General features: G+C 43.2%; 2 protein-coding genes across 8 annotated transcripts in view; both read right to left on the bottom strand.

Moving 5' to 3' along the window:
* The window catches only part of LOC123383548 (transport and Golgi organization protein 1 homolog), a 355,976-nt gene that overhangs the window by 57,841 nt on the left and 273,344 nt on the right, over positions 1-24,791 (bottom strand). The window lies entirely within an intron of this gene.
* LOC109497044 (transport and Golgi organization protein 1 homolog) overlaps positions 5,602-24,791 on the bottom strand; it is a 259,754-nt gene continuing 240,564 nt past the window's right edge. For all 5 annotated transcript variants that reach the window (XM_045051392.1, XM_045051393.1, XM_045051394.1 and 2 more), the window contains 17 exons: positions 22,134-22,265; positions 18,240-18,261; positions 17,207-17,295; positions 16,890-16,952; positions 16,084-16,150; positions 15,782-15,920; positions 13,925-14,026; positions 13,181-13,241; positions 13,039-13,074; positions 12,891-12,958; positions 12,672-12,766; positions 11,587-11,663; positions 9,991-10,135; positions 9,038-9,114; positions 7,340-7,478; positions 6,267-6,369; positions 5,602-5,772 (listed from right to left, as the gene is read on the bottom strand). In XM_045051392.1, the coding sequence (XP_044907327.1) occupies positions 5,733-5,772; positions 6,267-6,369; positions 7,340-7,478; positions 9,038-9,114; positions 9,991-10,135; positions 11,587-11,663; positions 12,672-12,766; positions 12,891-12,958; positions 13,039-13,074; positions 13,181-13,241; positions 13,925-14,026; positions 15,782-15,920; positions 16,084-16,150; positions 16,890-16,952; positions 17,207-17,295; positions 18,240-18,261; positions 22,134-22,265 (1,455 nt within the window). In that variant the 3' untranslated portion in view covers positions 5,602-5,732. The remainder of the gene's footprint in view (positions 5,773-6,266; positions 6,370-7,339; positions 7,479-9,037; positions 9,115-9,990; positions 10,136-11,586; positions 11,664-12,671; positions 12,767-12,890; positions 12,959-13,038; positions 13,075-13,180; positions 13,242-13,924; positions 14,027-15,781; positions 15,921-16,083; positions 16,151-16,889; positions 16,953-17,206; positions 17,296-18,239; positions 18,262-22,133; positions 22,266-24,791) is intronic.

Raw genomic sequence — 24,791 nt, 5'->3', positions numbered from 1 at the left:
TGCTAGAACTGATACATGAATTCAGCAAGGTTGCAGGATACAAAACCAATGTACAGAAATCAGTTGCATTCTTATACACCAATAATGAAGCAACAGAAAGACAAATAAAGAAACTGATCCCATGCACAATTGCACCAAGAAGCATAAAATACCTAGGAATAAATCTAACCAAAGATGTACAAGATCTGTATGCTGAAAACTATAGAAAGCTTATGAAGGAAATTGAAGAAGATATAAAGCAATGGGAAAACATTCAGTGCTCATGGGTTGGAAGAATAAATATTGTTAAAATGTCAATACTACCCAAAGCTATCTACACATTCAATGCAATCCCAATCAAACTTGCACCAGCATTCTTCTCGAAGTTAGAACAAGCAATCCTAAAATTCATATGGAACCACAAAAGGCCCCAAATAGCCAAAGTAATTTTGAAGCAGAAGACCAAAGCAGGAGGCATCACAATCCCAGACTTTAGCCTCTACTACAAAGCTGTCATCATCAAGACAGCATGGTATTGGCACAAAAACAGACACATAGACCAATGGAATAGAATAGAAACCCCAGAACTAGACCCACAAACGGATGGCCAACTCATCTTTGACAAAGCAGGAAGGAATATCCAATGGAAAAAAGACAGTCTCTTTAACAAATGGTGCTGGGAGAACTGGACAGCAACATGCAGAAGATTGAAACTAGACCACTTTCTCACACCATTCACAAAAATAAACTCAAAATGGATGAAGGACCTGAATGTGAGACAGGAAACCATCCAAACCCTAGAGGAGAAAGCAGGAAAAGACCTCTCTGACCTCAGTCGTAGCAATTTCTTACTTGACACTTTCCCAAAGGCAAGGGAATTAAAAGCAAAAATGAACTATTGGGACCTCATCAAGATCAAAAGCTTCTGCACTGCAAAGGAAACAATCAACCAAACTAAAAGGCAACCAAAGGAATGGGAAAAGATATTTGCAAATGACATATCGGACAAAGGGCTAGTATCCAAAATCTATAAAGAGCTCACCAAGCTCCACACCCAAAAAACAAATAATCCAGTGAAGAAACGGGCAGGAAACATGAATAGACACTTCTAAAGAAGACATCCAGATGGCCCACAGGCACATGAGAAGATGCTCAATGTCGCTCCTCATCAAGGAAATACAAATCAAAACCACACTCAGATATCACCTCATGCCAGTCAGAGTGGCCAAAATGAACAAATCAGGAGATTATAGATGCTGGCGAGGATGTGGAGAAACAGGAACACTCTTGTACTGTTGGTGGGAATGCAAACTGGTGCAGCCACTCTGGAAAACAGTGTGGAGGTTCCTCAAAAAATTAAAAATAGACCTACCCTATGACCCAGCAATAGCACTGCTAGGAATTTACCCAAGGGATACAGGAGTGCTGATGCCTAGTGGCACTTGTACCCCAGTGTTTATGGCAGCACTTTCAACAAGAGCCAAATTATGGAAAGAGCCTAAATGTCCATCAACTGATGAATGGATAAAGAAATTGTGGTTTATATACACAATGGAGTACTACATGGCAATGAGAAAGAATGAAATATGGCCTTTTGTAGCAACATGGATGGAACTGGAGAGTGCGATGCTAAGTGAAATAATGCATACAGCGAAAGACAGATATCATATGTTTTCACTCTTATATGGATCCTGAGAAACTTAACAGAAACCCATGGGGGAGGAAAAGGAAAAAAAAAAAGAGGTTATAGAGGGAGGGAGCCAAAGCATAAGAGACTCTTAAAAACTGAGAACTGAGGGTTGATGGAGGTTGGAGCAAGGGGAGGGTGGGTGATGGGTACTGAAGAGGGCACCTGTTGGGATGAGCACTGGGTGTTGTTGGAAACCAATTTGACAATGAATTGCATATTTAAAAAATAATAAATAAAATAAATAAAAACATTAAAAAATTCTACATTTATGAATTTAATGTGCAATCTCCTAATTTTCCATATAGGATGTACATTTTTCTTTCAACTACATGTGGGATTTTCTCAGGACTAAAACATCTAATGTATGCATATACACAAAATATCAAATGAAGAAATCCACTCTAACGAAATGAAATCATACTGGTGAACATAGGTTACATTTTTTATGGCAGTACTCAAGGTGGGGTGATATTTTCAACTGGGGGGGGGGGAGTTAACAGACACGTACACCACAAATCTTGAAGTTACAGCAACTTGCCTGCGCATCAGAAGGTCTGTCTTCTTTCTTACAGGGACAGAAAGGAGCCTTGAAAGTATGTGTGGTGAATGTAAAACTCAGGCAGGTCTGTGAATCTCTGACTGAGAAAATGAGAAAGAAAGGGGAAAAAAAAAGTGGAAATGTATCGAACAGGGTATCTAAGCATCAATTTTCATAAAGAAAAAATACCATCAGGCTTTTTCTTCTAAAATTGATTCAGGATGTTTGTTTGGTACAGTCTTACCCATACTGAGAAGTGGCCTTGGTATGTTCTTTGACCATGAGCAGTCTGGGAGGGACGCCGTGAATCTGCTTTTAGTAAAACTGCAATCAATTTAAAAGTATTTCAGATGTTCACGAGTTCATGAGAAATCAGAAAACATGCCAAATCTCAACTGAAAAGGGGATAAGGTAACGAGGATGTTTTTAAGATATTATTGATGAGATTCCTTCCAAAGAAGAGAAGAGAGGATAACTGTAACAAATTCTGTTGCAGGAATAATATTGAACATTCAAGAAACGGGCGGTTCCCGACACAACATACCTGTCAGGTTTCCAGTTGTTTCCAACGACTACAACATTGTTGGGAAAAAATCCCCACTGAAAGTTCATAAAAGCATGTGCGATGTGGAGGGCACATTGTGTTTTCATCTCTCGCTCTGGTTCCGGCAGGACTCGGAGAGTGGGTCTCAGCTCCTTCTTCTAGAAGGTCCTGAGAGTCAACATTTGGCGGCTTCACTTCCCAACTGAATGCGCCTCCTGTTCCTCCGAATTTGGGTCAGGCTTTCTCCCCCGAAAGAGGCCTGACCTGGAACAAACCAACCCCAGCCTCTCTGACATGGCGTCACGGGATCCCATGAATCCACGGATCCTCCAGGGAAATACCGGCAGGGGAAATGAGGAACAAACCACGGAACAGCCCAGAAAAAGCGAGGGACTGTGCCGCCAACCGACCACCCGCGCTTCCGGGGAAGCCGCCCAGGCCCTGCCTCCCCCGCCTCGGGACTCAGCCCCACCACCTAGGAGACGCCAAGGGGCTGCGAAGCCTCCAGGGTCTCCCCCAGGCCCGGGGACGGAACCTGCTGGAAACGCAGCTCTGGCTCTTTGCCCACACTCAGAGGCACTGGGTCCTCAGAAGCAAGGAAGCCTTCCCAGCCCCGAGGCGCCCTGGATCAGAAAAGCCTGGTTAGTGGGCGCCTTCTCAGGCCATCACTGCCCACGCAGAGGCCCGGCCCCTCCCTGGGCGTGGTGCGTGCGCGCCCTCTGCCGGCCGCGGTGGGAATTCCGCAATGCTCAAGGCCATGGCTGCTCAGCTGGAAGTACTGAGAGTGCAGCTGGTCCAGTGAAGCCTGTTCTCCTGATCGGGAAGGGTCTTACCGAAGGGCTTGCTTGGGACACGAAGAAACCTTTTCCTTCTCCTTTTTACTGAGTGAAGAATGAAACCGAATTTATTGACATAATGATATCATGTGTAATGCTTTAAGCAGCATTCACAGAAATAGACACCTGCTGACCTACAGATTATGGTGTTTAGCACCATAATACTTGGGTTAAATAAAAAAGTTGACACCTCTGAGAAAGAGATACAGGCTTCCAGCTATGGAATGAATAACTCATTGGGATCCAAGGTACAGCCCATAGAATAGCGTCAATCCTGTAAGAAAGCGTTGCATGCTTTCGCAATATAGCTACCCTTAGGTACCTGGAGAGCGTAATGTATACACACGGAATCACCATGATATATGCCTGAAACTGATACAACATGGTGAGTCTCCTATATTTCAATTAAAAATGACAAAATTTTTAATTTCTCCTTCACCATCAAAAATTATTTCTAATTGAGAACATATGAAATTCCATTTATACCACATTCTCTAACGTCAACATCTTGATGTTGAGAGCTTATTTTTCTTGTCAGTAATGTCTTTGAGGACACAAATGGGACAAGGTCAGAATGTGCATCTAGAGGGAGCTACACATCTGGTATAAATTTCCTGCCTCTATATGGGTAATTTCAATGAAAAGTGCTTTAGGGACGAAGATGGATGAAATCATTTCCATCAGACTCATAGGTAGATAATTGTGCCTTCAAATAATAATTGCCATCTCTTCATATCAGAGGAAGGCTGGGTGAAGATATAGGTTTCTCTTTTGATCTAAGAGAAGGCTGTGGTGTTTTAAACTGCTCACCTACCATCCAGAATCCAGAGATTAGCAGCCCTCGGCCTTCTGCTCTGTGCAGCCCTGTCCAGGAAACGGCACCACATCTCCTGTGTCCCCCTCTCCCCTGTCATGTTTTAGCTCAGGCCCTGATCACAGTGGATGAGAATCCTGTTTAGAGAAGCTGCTCATGCTGACCTTTACTGGAGCACGGCTGTTCCCAGCCACCGCAGGGAAGCATGTGGACAGCCAGATTTTGAGCCCTTGGTGGCCCAGCCATGACCCCAACGTGGATGGAAGGCTGGTTGCCTCCATAACCTGGGAGGAAGGAGGGCCAAGCAGGAGTCAGGGGCTCTGGGGCAGAACGCATGGGCTTTGAGGACCTGGAAAGAGTCACATGCTTACACCCAACTCCTCCTTGGTGGTGCGGAAGGAATGGGTATCATGTCATTGACTTCTGCCCTGCCTGGCCCTCAAAAAGGAAACAGTAGGGGGTGGGGCGACTTGGTAGCTCAGTCACTTAAGTGTCCCACTTTGGCTCAGGTCATGATCTCAGGATTTGTGAGTTTGAGCCCCACGTCGGGCTCTGTGCTGACAGCTCAGAGCCTGGAGCCTGCTTTGGATTCTGTGTCTCCCTCTCTCTCTGCCCCTCTCTCAATTGTGCTCTGTCTCTCTCTCACTCAAAAATAAACATTGCATCAAAATAAAAGATAAAAACAGAAAACACTGAGAGGAATATGGGCCATTATAAGACTCACACCCACAACTGCTACCATGAGTCTACCTCAGCTCCCACCTGGATTGGTGCTACCGTGAGGTAGCTGGTACGTGGGGAAATCCACAACGTGTGGATTCATGCAGGGTTTCCTCACTGTTCTACCCGAGACACTGCTGACCCCTCATCCATGTCTTGCAATCACGAATCAGCCATGTCCTGGGGGCTGATAGCTGCCCTGCTGATCACCACACACCACGGTGAGTAGGAAGTGCCACGTGCTTGCGAGGATCTATTGACGAGTGAACACAACTGTCACCAGATCTGGAGGAAGCTTGTGGCCACCACCCCAGAAGGAACCAGCGGGACATGTGCAGTCAATACAATTCAAACAGTCACTTATCTTCTGCCCCTATTACTGTAGATTCTCCCTGTTTGTGACCGTGTGTACAGGGGTCACACTGTGTACATCAACACAGAATGACCGTAGGTCCTCCTGGAAGCAGATAATGACAGAGATACAGAACTGTGATGGGTTTATTAAGGGAAACGAGGAAAAACAAAATAGAGGGGACAGGAATGGTCAGGGAAAGAATTCAGTCAAATATGCATACCAGACAACTTTTCTAAATATATCACATCACCACAGCCTATTGGTCATAGTTCAGGGTCCACGAAGTTCGCATTCTCCTGTAAGGCAACGAGATTTTGGGTTATTGCAATGGGATCTTGTGTTCTCCTCTATGTATTTTGTCTTCAACAATATATCTGTGGCCTTGGATGAACACTTAATTGTGTGGCTGCATCTGTGTGTGTACCTCTAAGGGATTAGGACTGTCTTCAAATCTTAGATATAGATCCCTGAATGTACACAGTATCACAGTTATCTTTTTCTTTTTCATAAAGTAGGACCTGAATTTTAAAAGAAAAAACACAGGGGTCTTTGCCGTATTTTTTGAAACAGGGATTGCCAACCTCTCAGCCTCAGGCATTACACTCTTAGTTTCATGAAATTGAATGAACATCTGTTGAGGACCTTCTGTGTGGAGATACATTCATTTCCACCCTGAGAAGGGTGAGTGTCCACTCCTCCCATACATTTTACAAATTCCTTAAGTGCTTCTCACCTCTTCATCGTACTGACCTCAGAAACCAACATTGTCCCTGTTTCTCAGATTACAAACCTGAGGCTCTGAGATGACCGCCGAGAGCTGGTGTTAGAGCTGACACAGCAGGAACACAGGCAAAACCTCAGGAGATTGCGAGGGAACTTTCGGAGACGCAAACCTGCAGGCAGGGTGGTGACAGCAGACGCAGGGGTGTGGTGACCAGAGTTCAGCAGGGGCGGCTCCTCCTCACCCCTGACTTCCCCACCAAGAGTCTGACTCAGGCTGAAGGCCAAGGAAGCGGCACAGCTGATCTACAACCTGCCTTCACATTTAGTCTCACTGAGACACGCTAACTTAGGCAGACAAGCATTTCCTAAGTTTAATTTCCTAAATCTTCCAGAACATTCTTCAAACATGTCCAGACCCTTCAGAAGACCAAGGGAAACAACAAACTTTATTTAGATTATGAACTAGGTGCACTGTGGTAACGTTGACATTTCAGAGATGATGACTGCATTCTACATTGTGGTTGAACCCGTGCAGCAGTCCTTTGCAGACTTCACACTGTCCTCATGCTCCCTTCCCAGTGTGTGGGCCCTGCCAGAAATGGCCTCCAAGTCCATCCTACTGACCCCAACGCCCTCCCCTCTGCACCTCCTCAAACTCTGCTTGCTGTGCTCAACTTCCCTTCTATTCCTGCGTGATTCAAGTTTCCCCCAGTTTTGCACTGGATCCTTCACTGGTACTTCCACTATGGTGACCACAAGGTCTGTGTCATATAATGCATGTGCCCCCTTTCAGACGGGACACCTGAGGCACCTACACTTAGGGGTGCATCTCATCCTTCACGGAGCTCAAAGCATTGTGTCTTTCAGACAGGCACCAGTACTCCTGATACATCTGCCTTTGTGTAAAACTCCTCTTTCTTGTAGACAAGAGAAACCTACAGCTGACCTCATTACAGGGAAATGACACAGCCCATTGTACACTATGTCCTGAGAAACTTGAGATATGTGACACTGTCCTCAGGCAGGCTTGCAGTTGAATTGCCAAGCCCTCACAAGCATCCCTACATCATTCCCACCAAGTCTTTCACCAAGAAGACGAATACGCTTTATCAGTCCCTCATCCAGTTCAGGTCATCTTACCAAATTTAGTACGTGGAGGAGCTGGTGGAGGAGGCGGAGGTGGCCCATCGCCCGTGACTGGTGGTGAAGGGTGGTCCATGGGGGACAGCCTGCAAGGCGATCCTGGGGAAGGACCAGGCCCTCTTGCATTCATAATGGCCTGCAGAACAGAAAAGAAAGCTATGTTCATAGGACAGAGCAAAGCACCAACACCAGCAAAAAGTGGCAACCCAAAGAAGCAGTGCTCATCTCCTGCCAGCTTGCCCACCACCAGGTTCCAAGAGGGCAGCATCAGCGCCAAAATCTCTACCCATACTTTGAGTTCCACTTATAGCTTTGGGGGAGGGGAACGGATGCTATGGGGACAAACCAGTGTTCCCACATGTGTGCAAATGTAGAACAGCAAGCTCTTATCCGAGAGGATTTATGGAATGAGTACCAAATTAATAAAATAGCATATTCCTGATAGGAAGGCATTTAAGTCCAGAATCGCCTTCCACCCCGCATCCGCCTCCACCACAGAGGCTGCTTATTTGTATGTGAAGAACTACAGATTGAGAAGGAATGACAATCCCAGGCTCCACACATGGAATCATAGCCCTCGTGGCTCAAAGCTCTGCCTCTAAGCCCCCGCCTGTGCCCGATCTGCTTCTCTCCCGACAATGAGGTCTTCTCCTCTCTGCAAGTGCTATCCATGGGCACAGAGACATGTTGGGGGATGGGGATCCTGAGGTCATGCAGAGAACCTCGAAAAGCATGTTCTTAGAGAAACATGTTACCTATACATGTTAGGTAGGCTGAGCTAATTTATTTTCATTCAGTGGTACTTCTCAGTTAACTACAGTACAACTCGCAGGGTACTTTTGTTCTCTGAAAAAATAAGCTGAAATTCTAACTAACAGAATTAACACAAATACACTTTCGTTTTTGCTGTACATCTCCATGTTTCACCTGTAACAGTGACACAGGACACAAGAGAACGTGCTCATGTGAACACAAAGGACACAGTGGAGAATTACAATGCAGGTAATTACGGATTGTCTCTCTTCACCACCCATGTAGCCATGCGTGTTTTCTAGGACAAATATGTCACCTCTTGGAGTTCAGAATATGTATACCCAGGGCACAACTGAAGAGATTCCAGACAGCACATTTACAAAAAAAAAAAAAAAAAAAAAAAAAAAAAAAAAGAAAAAAAGGCTGAATGTTGATGGGTATTAAATTTACTTTGTCTAAGACCACTCTAAATGACACATACAAAAATATAAGTTGGAGTGAAGGCAGTTTGCATTTTCAAAACATAAGGATAACTGCCGATTTTCTGAACACATTAATCCCCTAGAAAGAAACAGAACAGGAAGAAACAGCAAGAGCAATGATTCCACACTGAGGAGGTCCAGAAAAAATAAGTCATGCCAAAAGACTTCCAGGTGGAGTGTGGTCTCTTCCTCCCTGGGTTATTTCCAGGTATATACCAGAAAAGCCCTTGGGTGCTCAGCCCTAGGCACGATTGGTTCTAAACCTTCCACAAGGAGGTGACAGGCAGAAAGTAGAGAACCCCATAGACACTTGGGTTAAGGCTGTGCATTTGGAAAATGAGAAAAACAAGCAGACATATCATACAACACACAAAACAGACACAAAGCCGGGAGAGAGCGCTGAACAGAAAAAGGAGGGTTTTGCCAAAGAGTTACAACTGAAAATGTCCACAGCATTTACCTTGTCCTCCGTGATCCTTTTGGTAGAGTCAGTGTTGTTGTTACTCACAGGAGCAACATGTGGATCTGAAAAAGGCCCTAGAAGGGATGGAGGTTTATTCTGCTTTGAGTAGATTGTGCAGAGATTAAAAAAAAAAAAAACCAAAAACACAAAAACAAACAAAACAAAAACCCCAAAAAACAAAAACCACTCTCCTCATTCCTCAAGCAACTTAAACTCTTTGGCCCAGTCAGATCCCAAATCACATGCACAGGGTATCCCACATGCTTCAGGTGATCCCAAGGTAAAGGGAGAGCCATTCTTTAAACTCTGATGAAGACCCATAAAAGCCCTGGTTCAGGTGTTTTCATAACTCCTCAAACAACTGTGGATGACTGGGGCTCAACTGGATGGATATACGTTAGGCTGCGCCTCATGCCTCCCACCGCCCAGCACATGGACTGTGTATGGCACACATCTGCTGAAGCGCTATGCCTGCTTTTCTGCATACAGCCCCATTCCATCTCCACAAGAGACACCTGTACCAACACAAGGTGGGGGAAATGACACAAGGATGATAAGTCAATCGTGAGACACTCAAGGAATGTGGTGATGATGGCAGGCATTTTCCTTGCGTTGCAATGGTCTGTGGTACCACCTCTGCACCTTGTACAAGACTCAACTACGGGGCGCCTGGATGGCTCAGTCGGTTAAGCGTCCGACTCCGGCTCAGGTCATGATCTCACAGTGCGTGAGTTCCAGCCCCACGTCGGGCTCTGTGTTGACAGCTCAGAGCCTGGAACCTGCTTCAGATTCTGTGTCTCCCTCTCTCTGACCCTCCCCCATTCATGCTCAGTCTCTGTCTGTCTCAAAAATAAATAAACATTAACAAATTTCTTAAAAAAGATTCAACAACAACAAAAATTAGATGAAGGTTCTTAGCAAGCCAACTCATACTGCCCAGATCATCTTACCAAGTGGTGCAGGTGGAGGGTTTCGGGATGGTCCCGAACCTGGCACAGGAGGTGGATGTGCACAGGAGATCATACGGTGGCCTCTAGGGTAGGGTGTGCAGAATCTTCCAGTTGATGGAGGAGGTCGCCACGGATCCACACTGCCCTGCAGAACAGAAGTGACAGCTATGTGCAGATGCCACACAAGAGAACCAATCCCCAAAGCAGCTGAAACCCATAGAAGTACGGGTCAGCACCTGCCCCCTTCTCTGCCACCAGGATCCGAGAGAGTAGCATCAGTACCTGAAAACTCTGTCCCTGCCACTGGGTACCACCTACAGCTTAGGCAACTAAACGCAGGCGGTTAAACTACTGTCACCACATGTCCCTGCCCAGGTCTGAGAATTTAGAACAAAATGATGCCATCTTACAGGATTAAATAAGTAATTCCAAACTAATGAAGCAGCATATTCCAGACAGGCGGACATCCATGTCCAGGATCACTTTGCATCCCTCCACTACAGGGACGGCAAAAGCTCTGTTTTTGGCTTATTCCGAACACAGAAAAATGGACTGCAAATACACAGCTCATTCTCTGCACATGAAATCACAGCTACTCTTGGGGACAAGTTCTGCCTGCCGGCCCCACTCTTGGCCCCCTCTGCTTCCCTCGCTGAGAAAGAGGTCTTCCTACTTTCTGCAAGTGCTGTCAAAGGCCAAGAAACCACTCGGGAGTTGGGGATGCCTGGAGTCTTGTAGGGGACCTGAGGAAATGTTTGCTGTGCGGAACATATTACACATCAATGAGTACTAGGCCCCCAAGTGTTCACCTGAATTCATAAGGAATTCTGGTTTTGTGTACACTACAAGACACAGAGTAATACATCGTATGGGAAAAAAGAGGCAGACATTCAGGAAACAGAATTAATGCAAATGTGTTTTGACTTTGGTATACACTTCCAGGGATGTGTCATGAGCGATGGTATCAGCTCTAACCCTGACTGGAGACACAAGAGAACCTGCTTATATGAATAAAACTGAAGGACCTTGTGTTCAGAATACTTTTACCTAAGATACTGCTTGAAAGGCTTCCAAACACTTCATTTACCCATGAAGACGTGAAGGTGGTGAGTTATGACAATGACGTTGTCTAAAACCATCATAAATTGTACAAGGCACACAATATAAAGATGGAGGGAAGTCTTTTCACGTTTACAATGAACAGACAGTCTTCACACATGAATAGTGAGACCAGAAAGAGGAAAATAACAACAACACTGATCCCACAGAGAGGTAGTGTGTTAGGAGTCAACAAGCTTAGAGACTTTGCTATAGAGTACAGTGTATCTTCCTGTTGTTGTTATTTTGAACACAAGGGAAAAGCCATAAGGTGGTCAACTTCTAAGTTCCTTTGGCTACTAAACTGACCAGAAAAAAGATGACAGGCTGAAAAGAAAGCAGCCTGTAGACTCTTGGGTGAAGGCTGTGCATTTGGAAAATATAAACAGGCAGACATATCACACAACACACAAAACAGGGATAAGGCCGCAGAGCATGCTGTTCCACAAATGAGGGTTTCCTGACAGACTTACAACTGAAAATGTCCCCAGCATTTACCTTGTCCTTCTCGGCATTGTTGGTAGACTGCTTGTAGTTGTGACTCATGGGAGTGACACCAGCTTCGGCTGAAGGCTCTAAAAGGGATAGAGGTTTACTCTGATTTTAGTAGACTGTGCAGAATTCACACAAACACCACATTTTGTGTCGTGTTAAACTCTTGCCCACACTCAGGACCAGGAGGAGAGGCAGAGAGTAACCCACAAGCCTCAGTTGACCCCAGTGATAAGGGGGAGATCTATCCCATCATATCTTAATGAAGAAACCATAGGGTCCTGGCTCATGTTCTTCATAATTAGTCAAATAACTTTCAACAGGGCAGCTCAAAGAGAAATCAGGAAATCGTCACCAAAACAGCCATTTCTCAATACACATGAGGGGTAATAACTCAGCATCTCATTTCAGATAAAAATTAAAACGAGAGCGTCAGTTGGTGGATAACATCAAAAAACCCTCCACAGAAGAGCATGGGTGTGTTTCTTCTGACTCCAGGCAAATTGTTCAGTCTTTCAGCTTATCTATAAGCTGCCTTCCACGTGGGAGCCGGTATTATGTAACTATTTCTGAATGGAACTGAACTTGACTGATATTATATTAAGGAGTAAAGGAAAACTATGGATGTTTAGCAGTGAAGCCGCAGAGGTGCACTGATAACATCAGAGGGCGAAGCCATTTGGAGCTTGGATTCAGGAATGTAGGTCTACAGTTCACAACAATAAAAATAAAGGAACATTAAAAATAGTCAATAAATGACCTTCTCCTCAAATAAACTAAAGTCTTCACATTGAGTCCGGGTGGGAAGAAGGATGAGGCCCCTGTCCTATCATCCTTTCCAGGCTCTTCAGACAGGGGGATGCTAGAGGAGGTGGGAGGGTCACAGTCAGAGGAGGGGCATGAGCTCCAACAGTCCCAGGGACAAGTGCCTCACTGCTTGCAGTACCAGAGGAGAACACCCTTCTGTCACCCCTTCAGACCACCTGCTGTCCTTAGTGTTTGTGGTTCTCTCCAGGACACACGATGATCACCCACAGGAAAAGGCTCTGCCACAGAAATTAGGCTGCTGCACATCACCACGTGCTCCTTACCTCTCCTCGGAGCGTTCTGCATCTCTGGACTTCCAGGCATTGGTCTCCACCTCCTGTATGCCTCAACCAGCCTCTCTCCTTCCATCCCAACCAGTCTTGGATACAGAAAAAGAATGGACTTCCATAAGAGTTGCAATGCCACGTCCTCTGACTACACACTAAACGGCACCGCTGTCATCCCTCAAAACACCCATAAAAACTCATGTCACGCTCCCACACCTGTATTTCAAGCGGGCGATCTCCCGGCTCTGTCCCGCCATTTTCGTCTCCCAGATCTGAGTCTTGATCTAGGGGAGAAAAACACATCCACCTTCAGTCGTGCCAGACTGTGCACCAAAGAGAGAGGAGGAAAAAGGAAAACACTTACCCAGTTTTCCGCAGCATTACGCTCATAAACTGCGACCTGAAAAAGCAACAATGAAAAGTCCATGTTTGGGAATTCCAAGGGCCACTACACTCAACCACATGAGGTACTAAGGGTTCAATATGTCAGGCAGAACTCACGTTACCTGGTGTGTGAAGGTGAGTTCTGCCTTCTGCAGCTGTTCTCGTGTTTGTTCAATTTCCTGTCTGTGAGATACAATTGTTTTCGTCAAATAAGGCCTAATATTAGGTAGGATTATAAATAATCTGCTCATGTTCCCGTCATCCTCATATCTTTCCCCAATACAATTTATCCTTTCACATGAAACACTTTTCACACAATTATAAATGTACAGAACCAAAGCTATTGTTCCATCTCCTTACTCATTATTCCATGCCCGTAGGGTTCAGAGGTCATAGAATTCTTTTCCATTTGCAATCTTGCCCTAATTCATCATGTGACAAGTGACTTTCATCATAAAGCCAACATAAAGTTCTATTCTCCTTTAACTTGTGTACTCACCAGGTTTCCTAGGGTTGCAAAGACCAGGACCATCAGATGGTACTACCTTGTTGATGGATAGGATTTCATCCTATGACACACTGCTTTCCTCTAGATTATGACAACTGACACCACCCCTCAGGAACGTTGGCATGGATGAAGTTTCTACATGGGCAGGTCAATGCTGGAGACCCAGAAATGTTTAGTAGCTTAATTGTTTTATTCTTTCTAATACTTATCTTTTCCTATCTGTTAATTCTCTACGGATACGTCCTCTGAATTTGTGTTTGTATTACTATATTCATGGAGTCTACCCATTGTACAAAGGTTAGAACTAAGAAACGAACAGGGGTTTCATGAGCCGCTGCTAATTAGTATCTGAACTCACTTGCACTTGTCTATGTCCCTTGTAGCTATTTTCAGATTTTCCTCTGCAGTTGCCATCTGATTCTTCATTGCCACTAGTTCACAGTTTGTCATATCCAGATTCCTACGATGGGAAAGATATATACATAGTCCAGTAGCCAAGGTCCAGAAATTCTGCCTTTTTCCTTCTCAGCTCTCTTAAAGCCTAGATTCACATATCCCTATCCCCTCCCCCAACGATGCACAGACTGACAACACAGTCAGAGAAATGAAGACCCCATTTAATGGTAGAGAACATTCAACCTCCGTCTGCTGCCAAGTGGCCTACAATCAGAGCCGCCTTTCTAGTTCTCTGCTTCTACTCCTTCATCGTCAAGTCATCAAATAACATTGCACCTTGTGCCTTCCCAGAGTTGGTCTTTTGTTTGAGATGGAGAAGGCCTATTTCAGGTCAGTGTGAAAACCTGTGCCTGACCAACTGTACCCATTAGGATGAGGCAGGGGATCATCATTGCCTTACACCTCCATGGGGCAGTGCACTGAATCTCAGTCCAGAAGTTGTACCCTGACACAGACACTGAGCATGAAAGACAGCCTTCCAGGATATGGCTTCACCAGCATTGCAAATCACTCCCATACACCACTAAGGTTCAGGAGTGCAACCCCTGCCCACTCTTTCAAAGATCCTGGTGGAGGGAAAGGCCAATCTTAGAGTGGCAATATATGCTGAAATAGAACATGGTGTGAACTGTCCCACAGTCAGGCTGTTGTCTTCAGGAAACAGATTTCAGATGGAAAACTATCAACTTCATGGACTCAGTCTAATTTAACAAGACTCAGTTCATTGACAGTGAAGGCAGCAAAGGGAAATGCTTAGAAAGGCTGGTTTGCTGTGTTGCCCTCAGACTATTTTGTCCATGGTGTTGCTTTAAAGGGTTTCAACTTGGCACCGGATGTACTCAAGAATCACATGCAAAACTGAAAGACTGTTAGTAGTGGACACAAAAGCACTAGACAGAGAAAGGTACATGCATTTCCTTCTGGCCTCTCAGGGAGTCCTTCAGCAAATGTTTTCTGGGGGGGCTGTAATGTAGAGGCTCTGTTGTAAGGGGGTGAAGATAGAAAGGTGGTCAGGGTGCTCTACCTGCTCCCACAAAGAGCTTACAAATTAACAAAAACAACATGCCAGTGAGACAGAGCAGGCTCCACCCCGGGTGTGGAAAGGACTAACAGAAGCTGAGTCTCCAGGGAAGACAAGGAAGCATTTCCTTTTCAATGTGAATGAGGGGCTCTAAAGGCCCTCCTCCTGAGAACAAAAGGAAATACTGGACCAAAGAAGAAACATGCACCTGGTGCACCAAATTTCTAATGAACCCATGAAGACACATTTCATACGAGTCTCCCTTGCAGACTGGATGAAGAGATGCAGTACTGATGCCATCCCAACCCACAGTCTAGAAAGAAACTCCCATGGTTTCTGCAGCAAGATAAGTCAATGTGTTCCCTAAATATGTTTGACCCAAGTCTGGTGCTGAACAAAGATCACCTAATTCCCGGCTGATAAGACAATGGGATGGGATTGAAACCTATAGGCCAATGTAAATGGATCCAGAGGGGATCCTGTTATCAGTGTGCTTAATGCCAGTATCTTCCCTCTTCTACCCCAAGTACATGACACAAGAATGTGTGACAAGCACTAAGGACAGAAAGGAAAATGCAGGTTATAGGAAGCAAGGTAGGAAGGGCAGGCACAATTCTCCTGAATGCATTTGGCAAAAATACTCTGGATCCAATTCTAGAAGAAATATATTTATCTATAGCGGCCACCACATTCATTCATACAACAGTACTCGGGACCATTATCACATGAACGTCTTACTTTGCTGTAGCCATTTTTCTTTCTTCATAGAATTCATCAAGGACGTCTCCTCTCTCCTTCAGGCTTTTGGCTGTTTCTTCCCTGATTGCTTTAGTAGAACTCAAAGCATTACGAATGTCTTCCACGTCCTTTATCCTTGCTGTAAAAAAAATGGTTATTTTGTGCATGTGCATATGACCTGAGACTTGGTTTTGGGGTGACAGGAAAAGGGCAACTAGTGTGAAGGCAAGAAGGCATTCTTTCCCTTCCCAATGCAAAGTCATTGCCACCATATGGGGATTTCTCCCCAACAGACAACATACCTTCCAGTGCACGTTTATTGGACCTCCAGGCTCTCAGTTCCTCCAACTGACCGTTTGCATCTTCTGACTTTAGGACACATATGAGAAAATACATTCAAGAAATAATGATCGCACAACAATGTGAGTGCAACAGGACTGTGCATGGCAACAAAGAAAGATCCTGGGGCATAAATACAACAAGGAGAAGGCAAAGAACATGGAAAATAGTTCCAGTCAAAGGGCTCACAAATGGCTTTCTTAGGAGAATATTCCTCTATGCACACTGAACGTTGTTGAGCATTAAGAGAAGAAGGCAGTATACAATTTGCTATTGCCCTTCATCTCTCAACTATCTTGGGGGATTTTCTCCCTATCTTGGAGGGCAGGTCTGAATGATGTGGTAATGACCTAGTTGTGAAAATAAAAGATACTTCCTAGTCCTTGAAATAGCAAACTCCTCATGGTGGTCCTAGTGAAATGCCAGCTGTGCAGATGGAGGTTTGTCTCCCAGAGGCCCACTCTCTACTATGGTAAACAGCAAGCGAATATGCTATGCTCACCTCACCCAATGAACAAAAAGCCTCCAAAGTCAAATTACAGTAAAAGCAGCCAACTCTTAGCACTCCCTGATTCTTGACATTCCTCTCTCTCTCTCTTTCTGATTGCAAGGTAGCATGTGCACTTTGAAGGGTGTCATTTAAAATTTTATTGAAGTGCTCAACTTTTCTGATGTTCTCCTTCAACAGAACATGTTGAATGAGTCATAACAATTCCTTAATTTTACTTGTGTTTTTAGAACGCAATCCAGGCAAAGAAAGGATTCTGACTTTCAACTTAAGAGCTTCAGCAGAGTGAATGTTACTTTCTCTCTTAGCTTCTTGAAGATGTATCTTTAATTCATTGATGTATATACAAAACAAATGAAAAAGGAATCAGAATTCAAAAATAGCATCGTGATAGATAAGCCTATGTCTGATGTGTGACTCCTTTCACAAATAAAAAGGTAGTTTTTTATTACATTTGTGAAGCTTGTCTTGAATTGGAAGTATATATAGAACACATGAAATAGGTCAGTAGGATGAACTACAAGAGGTAAAACTAATCAAAATGAAGTCACAAGAAATATTTGAAAGGGCAATGCTACCTTCTGTTCCCACATGGATATTGCTTCAGCCAGCTCTGTGTTTTCTTTCTCCAACGTGTTGCTCTTTGCAGTTTTTTGCTGTACATTAACTAAAAGGAGATAAAACAATTTTTAAGGTTGTTACCAAACCAGTGACATCAAATAATCCCACTGTATTAGCAGCACAGACACATGATCTGACACATGGGTGTAACTAACTTTTTAGCTTTCTCATTGTGCCTGAAGAAAGCAAGTTTCAGCAGCATTTTAAACCCAAGAAACCTCATTTCACTGAAATTCCTATACATGTAAGCTCTAGAACACTGACTCCTCTAACAGACACAAAGTGCAAACTCCTCTTACACTGGCCCAATGTGAGAGCTCTCATGCCCCGAGATCACTCTTCTCATCACCACCACCGCTGCATTTACAGTGATAAACACCAACCAGTCTTTGAGGGCCTGTTAAGTGTCAGGTAGCCACCTTGCCTCTCAACAGACAGCACCACAGAATCACCACAGTCCATGGGGTCCGTGCAGAATAGATTGTCCCCCATTTGCATCAAGTTCACTTTTCCCCTGGCATGAATGGCTCCCTCCACCTCAGACTCAAAACCTTGGTTTAACCCTCTCCTGCGACACACACCCTGCCTGGCAATACCTGGCTTCTTCTCTAAGCTTAGGCTTCTTGACAGACTCAAAGAGGGTTTTCTCATCTTCACATTTCACCAAAAGCCAGGTCATGGCAAAGTACTCACTCCACACCTCTGGCTCATATCATCACTTCTGTCCTAATCATTTCTATGCAAAATTACACTCATTCTGTTCTCCTTCCTCCTGTGCTGTTTTCCTCCCCTGGTCTCTTGTCTTAAGAGAGGCAAATCCCTCCACATTGTCCCTTAGCCTCTAACAGGGAAGAGAAAGATTTTCAAGAGTTAACAAGTCAATTAGACATCAGAAGTCACCATATTTATCCCTAGTTAAAAACTTAAAACCCACACCAAACACGAGTAATGAAAAAAAATTACAAAGACTACTCAAACCTAAAATCTTACCTGGATATACTGGAGGCTCTGTCTGAGAGAGGAAGAAACAAAATTAAGTTTGAGGTCAAAACATAGTAAGAGTAAAAACTTATTCTTCCTGATAAAATACTGAAATGTCATCCAATGAAATTACAATGATCATTTTGGTCAGCATAATGAATTCATAACATTAATATAATAAAAAAGTAGAATTTCATATTTAGTTCATGATTCTTTATAAACCATGTCTGATAAAAGCATAAAGATTCAGAGCTTATTTTGACCAAAAGGTAGATTTACATTATATTAAATAAATATCAAAATATTCAATTCTGTCAGTGCATAAGGCGGACAGTTTTACAAATACATAAATAAAATATTTGTCTGATTTTTTTTCTCTTGTAGTCAAACCCAATATCCACAATGAAGTCCAGAACCCAGGATCATTTGAAATGCCAAAAAAAGAAAAAAAGAAAGGGAGAGAGGAAGAAAGAGACAGACAGAGAGAGACATAGAGAGAGAGAGAGAGATGGAGGGGGACGAGAGGGAGGGCGAGAAGGAAAGGGAAGGGATGGGAAGGAGGAAGGAAGCGGCAAGGAAAGAAAAGGAAAACCTTTGTATGAAGACACGCTTCTTTCATTCTCTAGAAAGCTTTCTGAAATGTTACACAGGGTTGGCTGCTTTCCGAATCAATAAACAATTACAACATGTCAGGTGCTATGATTTTCCTAGATCACTAAAAACAGAGGGTCTTCCAAAAACACATCATCAGATGAGAAAGAGAGTGGAACATGGCTAGGGCAAAAGCACAGGCACCAAAAGAAATGATGGCTAACATTTCAAAAACAAAGCAAAAAGGGCTCCCGTTGAGAAGGTATAAGAAAAGCAAGAGGAACTTAATTCTTGTAAAGGCACTGGTCTAAGGCAAGGGTTAACAGTTTCCATACTGGAGACTTCTGGAAAAGTGAACCAAAGAGAGAACAGGTATTAGGGAGTAATGGTTGTCTGGGCAAAAGTAGACATAACAATTTAAAGCCTGACTGCACTAGGATTTCTATTTTCTAGGAGCACTAAAAGCACGTCAACCATGGAAAAAGACATCCTGTGATTGTCTTGTGTCCACTGAAAAGTAACAACCCTAAGATAATGACTGTGGGACTGAAGGATGCTTCCCCACTCCCAGCCCCTCACCCTTTGGAAAAGTGCCTTTATAAGCCTGGCACACCACCCTTTGGGGGAGCGATATTCCTCTTTCTCGGTGGCTCCGCTGTATACAACCTATCTCTAATAAACGCCACCTGCTTTGTTTCCCTTTCGATCAGTGTTCATTAGTAAGACACTGAGACTGGAGAACCTGGTCTGGGTGGTCCAGTAACACCCAGACCCAAGTCATCCCCTGATGAATTAGAGCTCAATAAAATCTAGGCAAGACTCTACTTTAACAAAAGGGAAAGACACATTTTCTTGATCTGTAGGACGTATATCCCTATTTGAAAGTTTTGAATGATGATGTGATGCTGAAGCAGGCCGCAACATCTTGCCAGGATATTGGAATATCATCATGGTATCAAAAAGTGAGTCATAAAAATGTTGTTATAGGAAAGTGTATCTACGGAGGGCAAACAGGAAACCATGGATAGTCCTTTAATGTCACATGTTTCCTTTCCTAAGCAGGGGAAATGGAAAGAGAGATGGCCTTACAAATACTTAATATGCATATTTTCTTTTTGAAGGGAAAGATTTCTAAATTGGCAGGAAAAGAGGAAAAACAGCCACTTATAAATAAACTCATGCTGTTCTGTTCTTGCTTAGAAGGCCTGCCCTCCAGGGGGCGCCTGGGTGGCGCATTCGGTTAAGCGTCAGACTTCAGCCAGGTCAGGATCTCCTGGCCCGTGAGTTCGAGCCCTGCGTCAGGCTCAGGGCTGATGGCTCGGAGCCTGGAGCCTGTTTCCGATTCTGTGTCTCCCTCTCTCTCTGCCCCTCCCCCGTTCATGCTCTGTCTCTGTCTGTCCCAAAAATAAAAAAATAAAAAAAGTTGGAAAAAAAAATTTTTTTTAAAAGAAGGCCTGCCCTCCAGAGAAACTATTTCTCCAAAGCCTAATGGGGTTTTTCTGAAGACAAGCAATACAGATGAAGGGAAATACTCAACTACAGTGCTCTTCCTCCTTCCTGTCTCATAGGGGAGTAAACTCAGCCTAAAACCTAGGTAAAGACAAAACTTTACACTAAAAGCCTTCACCTCAGTTTTTTGAGACACGGACGTGACCCCAAGCTTCCCAAAAAACTTAACAAGGTACCCTAAAAGGAAAAACCACATATTTTGAACACAGAATGCAAGCATTAGAATCACACTTCCTATGGCAGAGATGGTGGGATAATCAGGCTGGGAATGTAAAACCGCTCTGATTAATAGGATAATGACTCTAATGGAAGAAGTAGTCAGTATGCAAGAAGAGGTGGTGAATGTGAGCACAGAAACGATAACTCTAGGATCCAAAAGGACTTCTAGAAATCCAAAACATCATAACAGAAATAAGGAATGCCTTTGTTGGATTTATTAACACACACAACACAGCTGAGGAAAGACTCAACAAGCAGAAGGAAATGTCAGCTAGAAACACCCAAAACAGAAACGCACACAAAAAAATTAAAAATACAACAGAGAAAATCCAAGACCAGTGTGACAATGACAAAAGGTGTAACATACACAAAATGGGAATACCTACTTATACGTTTGAAGTGAAAATGACTGAGAATTTTCCAAAATTAATGATAGTCATAAACCACAGATTCAGGAAACTCAAAGAATTTCAAGCAGGATAAATACCCCCCTCCAAAAAAACCAAACCAAACCAAAAACAAAACAAAACAAAACAAAACAAAACAAAACAAAACAAAAAACACAAGACTATCCCTAGACATATACTATTCAATCAAGAGAAAATTGAAAACAAAGAATTTTGGAAGAAGCTAAGGGGTAGTGTTGGGGGCTGGAGTTGCAGGGAGATGGAAGAAATAACACCTTACCCAAGAGGAACCAGGACAAAAAATACTCAGAATTCAGAAACGATGCAATCAAGAAGAATGAAATGTTTATACTGTTAAAAGAAAAGAACCCATCCACCTAGAATTCTGTGAACAATTAAATTGTTCTTCAAAACATGTACAAAATAAGGGAAATTATTGGAGATACTGAGGTCAATAATAAAGGCTTAATTCTCCAAGAAAACATAATCCTTAATGTACATGCATTAACAACAGAGTGCCAAAATACATGAGGCAAAAACTGATACAACTGATAGGAGAAGTAGACATATACATTATTAGAGCTGAAAGAATTCAACACCCTCTATCAGTCATTGACAGATTGAGCATAAAGATATTCAAATATAAGAACACAGTTGGACTGAACTGCATCACCAATCACCTAGATCCATGACCATCTGTAGAACACTTTCTACAATAGAAAAATACACATTCTTCTCAAGCTCATATAGAACATTCACTGACACAGACCATATTCAGGGTCATAAAATACACCTTCACTTGAAGTCAACAAAATCATAGAAAATACGTTCTCAGAACACATATGTAAGCTAGACATCAATAATAGAAAGACAACTGAAAAGCTACAAAATATATGAGAGATATTCTAATAGAAGATAGAGAATAGAGATAGACTAGAGAAATTCTAAAAGAAGAGGGTCAAGGAGACATTTCACAGAATTGTAAAAATATGTCCATCTAAATGATAATGAATGTTGGAATTACTACAATTTGTGGGATGCAATGAATGCCGTGCTTAAAGGGAAATTTGAAGTACTGAGTGCATACAAATGGTCTAGTAAAAAATTTGTGCTTACCAAAAAACTTCTGCTTACTTATGCTTAAAAGCCTATCTGTAAGGTATTTTAGTATACTCACAGCAAGGACAACTCTCCAGAGGTAAATAAGACATGCACAAATTGCAACGGTGGCAGTAATAACGGCAAGCTTCCACAGAGTTCCGAAGACACGAGAGCCAAGACGGAAATGGTCAGCCAAAATATGGACAAGCTGAAATAATATTTGAGATAATGAGGAATAGCAAAGACATTTATAATATCTGTCACCAAGAATCATTTTTATAAACCTTCAACCAGCCTCCAGGAGGTTATAAGCACACCTCTCCAATGCCTCCTCCTGAAGGAGAGGGAGGACAGAAGGCTTACCAAGGAGCAGGGGCAAACCTGTAGGAGTGATGATTGTGTTTACGATCTTACTGTGGTGATGGCTTCATTGTTCCTTACCCTTTTAGTAGACAAGAAGTAAATGACTTCTGTTGTACATTCATGAAGTACCTGGATAAAATCCTTTGGAACATTTCCAAAAATACCCCAAAATTTACGGAAGGATGGGAGAAAGTAACAATGAAAATGTACTAGAGATTCAAATGAGACTGTTATAGAGACCGATGTTTACAGATATGGATATAACTGAGAGATGTGCAGCTGCTCTTATAATAATATGGGATTATTCCAGCAAAAATAAATTCTACATTATTGTTGAGTTTCTAAAAACACTGAGGTTTTCTTTTTTCTAATGTTGATTTATTTTTGAAAGTAGAGAGAGCGGGGGAGGAACGAGAGAGAGGGAGACAGAGAATCCAAAGCAGGCTCCACGCTGTTAGCACACAGCCTGATGCTGGGCTCAAACTCACAAACCTGAGCCAAAATCAAGAGTCAGATGCTTAACTGACTGAACCACCCAGGCTCCCCATAAGGTTTTACGTTCAAGGTTTACTTTGAATCTGAATCACAGCCCAAATTGTCAGATTTCTGAATTAAATAAAGATTTGCATAATCAGGTGATCTTGTCTATTTTGATGAAATCTATGAGGTTTTAAGTTACTTGAACACACATCTCCAAATAGCCAATACAACCAATTCAAGTTCCTATTTCATAGTGTTGCACCTAAATCAATCAATTTTGTGCCAATAAACCTCTCTAGAAAGTAGCCTCCAAAATGTGTACCATTTGTATCTTCAGCTCTCAGAACTGAGGTCACTAAATTGCGTCCTGGTGGGAAATGCACACTGTCTTTGAGTGGCCAGTGTCTGCAAGAGACCAGGGGCCGTCAGCACAGTGATCATGGGGATCAAAAGACAGAGGCCATCTTGACATGAATGGTAAACATCCTAAGTCCTGGGCACTCTTGATACCTCTGCCAGCTATCTGTATGCTGATTTGATTAGTTACCGTTAACTAGATTAGATCCAAGGGAGCCAGTAACACTTGGTTCCCACAGACAATGGTCATGACCAGGTGGAGGTAGGAAATGCAAGACAAGTTAGTTTGTGCACGAATTCAGAAATGAGGGAGGGAGAGAGAGCTGAACTGATCTATGAGATGCAGCCTAGGTAGAAGGGGGAAATTGCAATAAACAGAACCAAGAAATTTCCTCCTTCGTAGACTCAAAAGAGACAGAATAGATTCTGTTGTGCCTGGAGGTATTCATGTGAGAGGATTCTGCCTCAATTTAGGTTGTTCCTGACTTGGGACGTTGCAGATCCCTCTCTGAGAATCTGGTGCATGCCAATCTCAAGAAATCTACTTTTCTCTATGGGTGTCCCCTGTGTCTCTGTCTCAGGCTCTGGGGAGTACAGGTTTTGCTTTTTAATGATAGAACGAAACATTCACACTGGCAACCAGGTATTTCTTTATAGTTGGACAATCCTAAGGACATTCAAGACCCTTTTTGCTTTGGGTAAATCAACACTCTGCACATAGTTGGCTAAAGAAAGGACAAGAATGCATTCACTTCCTGATCACATCACTCCTAGTGATTTTCTTATTATAAATGTCCAAGCAGGCTGAGGCCACTTCATGTACGCTGAGCTTGTCAGCTACCTGGTTGGACACAGAGTCCTTGGGGGCAGCCTCTAAGACCAGAGGGAGAGGGCTGATGCACAAGTTTCCAAAAGCGAACAAACCAGGAAGCACAGAGCACAAACCACATTTCACTTTCCAACACCAACACTTCGGACACCACGGTTCCCAGGGCTACCAAACTTCACAAACGTGAACAACGTGCTGATAGGAAAACTAACTACGTATAAGAGGGACTCTAAACTTACAAAGCTTGAAGAAGAATCTTGACAGGCCTTCCAGGAGTCATCTAATAGTATAAAATACTATTAATACTATTAAATGGCTCTTATTCAATCGAGTTTCTGACATTTTTAAAAATGATTTTAAGGAAGTATAATTCAAACATCATACGAGCCCCTTATTTAAGACAAAGATCTCAGTGGCTTTTAGTATCTTCCCATGTCCTTCTTTCTTGACATTATGAAGCTCAGGTTTCCATCCTGTCAACACTACTCTTTTTGGACCAAGTGGCCCAGACAGGATCCACAACTTCATGTGGACAGGTGTGGCCAGAACCCCTACATGCTGGTCGAGAAACCTTGCCCTGACTTAATGGGTTTTGCCAAAGAACTGAGTTCTCATCAAGGACTCCATGAAAAAGCTGGTTTTTTAACCACAGTCTGAAAAAGATAAATAAATACAAAAGGAAGAAGTCACTGATGTCGGATGTGT

Source organism: Felis catus (genome assembly GCF_018350175.1).
Source record: "Felis catus isolate Fca126 chromosome A2 unlocalized genomic scaffold, F.catus_Fca126_mat1.0 chrA2_random_Un_scaffold_37, whole genome shotgun sequence".
Taxonomy (NCBI): domain Eukaryota; kingdom Metazoa; phylum Chordata; class Mammalia; order Carnivora; family Felidae; genus Felis; species Felis catus.
This window is presented reverse-complemented; position numbering and strand designations above follow the sequence as displayed.